Source organism: Cucurbita maxima, unplaced genomic scaffold (genome assembly GCF_002738345.1).
Source record: "Cucurbita maxima cultivar Rimu unplaced genomic scaffold, Cmax_1.0 Cma_Scf00053, whole genome shotgun sequence".
NCBI lineage: Eukaryota > Viridiplantae > Streptophyta > Magnoliopsida > Cucurbitales > Cucurbitaceae > Cucurbita > Cucurbita maxima.
In genome coordinates this window covers 444,969-450,905 of record NW_019272069.1, presented here as the reverse complement: position 1 = coordinate 450,905, position 5,937 = coordinate 444,969, and the positions used below count along the sequence as shown (strand labels likewise).

At 36.4% G+C, this 5,937-nt stretch overlaps 1 protein-coding gene across 1 annotated transcript; it reads left to right on the top strand.

Moving 5' to 3' along the window:
* The first annotated feature begins 1,403 nt into the window (after positions 1-1,403).
* On the top strand, positions 1,404-5,650 carry LOC111471552. Its single transcript, XM_023117279.1, has 4 exons — positions 1,404-1,889; positions 2,181-2,336; positions 4,632-4,697; positions 4,905-5,650. Exons 1-4 carry the CDS (start codon positions 1,728-1,730, stop codon positions 5,571-5,573), a joined length of 1,053 nt encoding a protein of 350 aa, XP_022973047.1. The 5' UTR covers positions 1,404-1,727; the 3' UTR covers positions 5,574-5,650.
* The last annotated feature ends 287 nt before the right edge of the window (positions 5,651-5,937 follow it).

The window sequence follows — 5,937 nt, the reverse complement described above, 5'->3', positions numbered from 1 at the left end:
TTCGAGTTTCTCATGGCTGACTTGTTCGCTTGGTTAGAACAAGTGCAGTACAATCGTTATTCCGCTTTTGCAAGAGTACAATTGTGACACTCAGCTTGGTTTTCATAAGCTTTCTTTAGCCGAATATTCCTAGATTTAGCTTCATGTGATCCAATTTCACCTACGATATTTCATACATTCTATAATCGAGTTTAGAACCCATATGTGAGTCAACATCAGTTAATTATCCTAAAATAAGTCCAATACCATGCTAACTTTTATAAATTGTCTAAAAGCATTGTTATACTTAAGTTGTCATGAAGAATAGGTTCATGCATCTCCTATGCATGTATTGTCATTTATTTTGGTTCATAACTCTCATTTAGTTCATAACCCTTTTGATTCATATTCTCATTTATTTGTTTGATGTATAAGAATTAGTATTACTATGTCTATATAAAGATTTGTCTAGCATTATTTCGATGTGTGAAGTCATTGCCATTTTGTATTTGCCTAGAGGCAATTGTGAGGAATTTTGTTGAGAGACTTTATAGTGTGAGAGTGTGATCGATACACTTGTAAACACTTTGGTTATAGTGATTGACTACTACCCGTGGATACAGAAGAATTTCTTCTCTCTGAACCACGTAAAGTTTTGTGTTTCTTTGTTTAATTTTTGTTTGCGAGTGTGTGAGTGTGATCGATCTTTTTTCCTCTTCCCCTACAACAATTGGATATCTGAAAATATTTTGGTTGTGGCATTAGGGTACAATAATACTAACATTTTTTGGCCTCAATAAAGTTGAAAATGATTCTAGAATGGTCTAAAATATTCAAGCGGAGCCAATTGAAACCAAATAAAGTCGAGAAAGCGGAACAAAAGTTTTTTTTCTTCAATATGACTACAACAAGAAGTATATATATAGCAATCACCGCAACTCGCGACACTACATATATGTAGCGTCAAAACATGAGAGCAAGCATCTTTTAGCATGAAGGCACTACAATGGTAGTGTTGAGACATTAGATGCAACGTCTTAACGCTACTAAAACTTGAGCATGCTTCTTTCAATTTCTTGCTATAACATTATAATGCCCCCTAAAGTATCGTGAGCTCTTCCCTCGAGCTCATCTGTATAGTTTGACTCTATAAGTCTAAAAAATATATTCACATTTCTAACCGACATCAATCAAACATAAAATTTTCTTTTATGTTCATGTTACTCTAAACTTTTAATTGTTCTAAAAATCATCGATCATTACCAAAAGACTACATATGACCCAAAGAATCCAATCAACTTAACCCAAACCCATATTTAAGACTAATTCAACCCAAACCCATAAACAAGTTTTTGGATTTAAATTGATATAGAACATCAATAGATTTATCCTTTTATTTTTCCACTTCCAAACTTGTGGAGACCAAATTGGACCCGGTAGAAGCGTCAACAAGAAATCTGCCCTAAAATCCTCGTTTTAAAAAATTAAATTAAATAAGGAAGAGGAAATTATGAATGGAAGATTTGTGTTTAATCCCGCCTGGGTTTCTTAAAATCGCCGAATCAACCACGATTTCAATCGAACGAAGTAAAACCCCCGTTGCAATCATACACCTTCTGTGCTCACTCAGCTTGCAGCTGGTAGAACGATCTTAGGGTTGGTTTTTTTAATCAAATTGCTCTGTTCCATTCCATGCGTAATCGATTCCCTTCCTATTTCCGGATTCTGATTGATCCGGCGCTTTCCCAATGTCAACTGCAACAAACCCTTGTTGCCACTCTCTCTTCTTCCGCCATGCTCCTCCCAATTCTAGGTTTTCGATTAGGGTTCATTTGAAGCCTCTGCTCCCTCGTTTTCCTCTCAATTCAAGCACCCATTGCGTCAGTACTCTCTCCCGACGTCGCAGAAATGTACGCTCTCTCTCTCTCTCTCTCTCTCTCTATGAGCTTTGAAAAGGGGTTTTCGTTTTTTTCAATGGCTGTAGTGTAGAGTTCGTGTTGTTTGTTGCCTTGGATAAGAAATGATGTATGATTATTGGATGTCTTTTAATTTTCTTGATTTTGAAGCATTTTCTTGAACTTCTCTCTGCTATATTAATTCAAGTGGTAGCTCACAGCTCAGTTCATGATTATTTTCTATGGATTCGTGATTTTGACAGGAGGGTTATTCCCTCTTCTTTGTTGAATTGTTTTTCTTTGAAGAAATGGGAGATTGTGTGCTTTCGGCGTGAAGAGTCGTCGCAGGAACATTTCGAGTCCAAGTCTGTGGAAGATAAATTGGCAGAAGAACTGGTGCCAACTCCTGAAATCAATCAACCGAGTGACCCGAGAAAAGGATGGGCGTCGAGTTTATACAAGGTAAATGTATTTTCACATCATTTGAATGATTTTATACTCTTCAATTATAAAGGCAAGCTATAACCATGTTCTCCTAAGCGGTAGCGATGTATCCTGTTTACGTAAATCATTGAATGGAATATATATACTCATGTATGTATGATTTTAGTAGGAAATGTTAAACTTGAGGAAATAATATTGGATGAAGTAAATAAGACAAATGTGAAACCCAAAGTAGTAAATCAGAGGTTGAATGTACTTATTCGTTTGAAGTTCGCAAATATATATTTAACTGCTTTGGTCTCTTTGGGAACATCTGATTTTTAATATGTAATTACTTGAGCATTTCATATAGTTGATCAAACTTTGCAATAACCAGTGATAATCAGTGCAGTTGACTGAATAACATGGCCGAGAAAACAGGTTGATGTTTGTGTTCGATATGGGTCCTTTGAGATTTTTCTCTTACCTATTTTAATTTGGTAAAATTTTGTTCTTTCCAGATTTTCTTTAGCAGTTTAGTGAAGATTTTCTACTTTACTTTGCATCATGTAAAAAGGCAGCAACTCTCTTTTATTCTCTATAGTGTAGTGTTAGAAAAGGTGATCTTGGTGTTGGGGTTGGAGGTTTGCTCGAACAATTGTCTCATAGATGTGACAACTTGTAACAGCCCAAGCTCATTGCAGCTAGATATTGTTGTCTTTGGGCTTTCCCTTTTGGGCTTCTCCTCAAGGTTTCCCTCTCCACCCGATGTGGGAAGGGATCTCACAATCCTCCCCCTTTGGGGCCAGCATCCTCGCTGACACTTGTTCCTCTCTCCAATTGATGTGGGATCTCACACAACTTCACTTGATTGTGCGTAGTATTTTGTTGATTTCATACTTATTATCCTTGGTTGAATGATTCCCGGGTTTCCTCCATCTTCTCAATTGATTGATTTTGATTGTAGTGAATTATTTTGTTTCTTTGTTAGAAAAAGGTTTTAATAACTTTGGCATTGTCATTATTATAAAAATGTAGAGCGGTGGCAATGGCCAATGGCTGCGTGTGGTATTCTACCCTCCGAGCCGTTGTCTATGGCAAATGCCTCTAGCAAAAGGCAATTATTGTGGTTGCATTTGTGTTCATGAAGATAATTCTATGGCGATTCACATAAGTGGCATGTGGACAAATCCTCTTTTCCTTTTTATTCTTTATTTTGAACATTTCAAATTACCGACTAACATCGATATGTTTTGTTACAACCTATCAGAATTACAAGGGCCAAAAGAATTTGCACAACCTTGTTTGCTTGCCTTTTCTTGTGATTTTTCCCATTTGAGTAAAGTAAGCATCAAACAATTCTTCCAGGCTCTTATTTCAAGAAGACATCTCTCTCCTTTTTTTTACCTTTCAATTTACTAAGCTGTCATCAATATTTTACAATCTATCAGAATATTAGGTACCAAAGAAGTAACATATCAGTTATCGTTTATTCTGTTAAATGATATCATACTGCCTATTATTTATTAGAAGAATTTGTTACTATCATTTATTACTAGGCACCTTAAGAAGTACAATTTTACCAAACTATCATTGATACGTTGCCACCTATCAGAAAAAGAGGGAACAAAACAATATTTTATGAACTTTTTTAGCCTTGGTTCTTTCTACTGCTTTATACTGGTGTAAATTTCACATCCTTTTAATGATTACAGCCATGCTACTCTAATTTCGAGGTCGAGATAACTTTTGTTATCCACCTTTGGTGTCTTGGGCATTTCTCGTCTTTTGTATGCTTCATTTATCAATGAAATCCAATTTTCTTCTTCAAACATGGAATATGTATGAAATAATTTGCTTAGCACTTATCTTGTGATTATCCGAATAGAGTGACATCGAACAACAAACGAAAACTTATCTTTGGATTACGTCTTCTATTTCGTAGAGATCCCTTCTTCTTACCTGAAGCCTTGAACTAAAAAATCCACAGCCAGATTTGTTTTATGAGCCCCTTCGTTGTTGTTCTTAAGAGCCATGAGGGTGTTCTTCTTAGTTGTTGCTGTTGTTAATGACCGATCCTGCTGTTTTTCTCCACCCGGAAATTACTAAGAGAAAAGTTTCTGATGGACTGTACGCTGTTGGTGTCCACATTGGGATTTATTCACTTTATACTGTACTAAATCATTGTTGTGCCTCTCTTTTAACATTATGTCGTAAAACCTCCTTTTTCCTTTGCAAATTATTCTAGTTGATTAGTTTTCTATCTTTTTAATTTAGCGACTTTCACCATGTGAACAAGAACTGACTGACTTTAATAATTTATTTTTACCCCAGGCCCTTGAATCAATATTTGTCACAAAGCCTTGGGTGGTTCCATGGACAGCGAAAACCATTGTTCAGGTGATGCCTCGTTTTCTGCCAGTGATATACGTCAATATGTCTGTTTTTGGTATTAACATGGAACGTCAAGATTGTGTTGATATAACATTTGTCATGTATACTTGTTGCCGAAGTGAGCCCTGCAGGAAGTTGATATTAGGATTAGAAAGTCATGTGGAATTAAGTAATCAAAATGAATTAAAGAAGTTGAACTTTCTGATGATGTAGGTTATGCTTCTCTGGGTTGCTTCATTTTGGGTAATAGGGTCATGGATAATTCCTATAATAGCCCATACAGCAGGATACAGAAAGGAATTCATGACGTACAGAGGGCAAGCCCTATACAGTCTTCTTACAGATGTGGTCGAAGGGCTTACCGGGATGGCGATTCTGCATCGCTGCCTCTCAAGATTCCATCCCCTTCCACAAGGCTGGTTCAATTTCCGCTTTGAAGGGAAGTGGCAATTCGACGTTGGCTTAGGCTGCCTTATGTTTCCACTCGTAAATCGTCTTTCACAGGTGAATCTAAACTTGTTGCCAATTCTTCCCTCAGCTCCAGTTACCGTCTCAAGCGTCGAGCAATCAATCATTGCTAGGGACCCAGTGGCAATGGCACTCTATGCAGTGGTCGTGTCTGTCTGTGCCCCCATTTGGGAGGAGATCGTGTTCCGAGGGTTCCTTCTACCATCGTTGACGAAATATATGCCGGTATGGTGCTCTATTTTGGTGAGTTCAGTAGCCTTTGCTTTGGTACATTTCAATATGCAGAGGATGCTACCTCTGATACTGCTTGGGGTAGTGATGGGTACCGTGTATGCAAGGACTAGGAACCTTCTACCGTCGATGTTGTTGCATAGCCTTTGGAATGCCTTTGTATTCTTAGATCTTATGAAGTAAATGTTGGTGATTAGGCTGTAAATTTTGATTTCATAAAAGTTTATATTATGTCTTGCGTGGCCAAATTGAAACTTCCATCTCCATGGGTTATTCTGAAATTTTGTTTCACTAGAATCTTAATGCACTGTTAGTTCACAAAATTTATAGAAATTTCAACATGATATAAACTTCAGGTTATGAAACATATATTTAGTATTTATAAAATTGTAGAACATTGTTTGTTTAGGATAAATATGCAAATTTATTTGTAAATTTTGACCTTTTATTCTGATCCTTTAAAACAATTCATGCTGAATTACATAACTTCTGGAATTTTTATAGTTTGTTTCAAATGTATCATTTTAGGTTTTTTTTTTTTTTTTTT

Bases quoted from the DNA above. Each gene is read 5' to 3' on its own strand.
- LOC111471552 (XM_023117279.1), top strand. From the start codon at position 1,728: ATGTCAACTGCAACAAACCCTTGTTGCCACTCTCTCTTCTTCCGCCAT. The intron at 1,890-2,180 runs GTACGCTCTCTC...TTTTCTTTGAAG, and splicing joins TCTCCCGACGTCGCAGAAAT to AAATGGGAGATTGTGTGCTT. The intron at 4,698-4,904 runs GTGATGCCTCGT...CTGATGATGTAG, and splicing joins CAGCGAAAACCATTGTTCAG to GTTATGCTTCTCTGGGTTGC.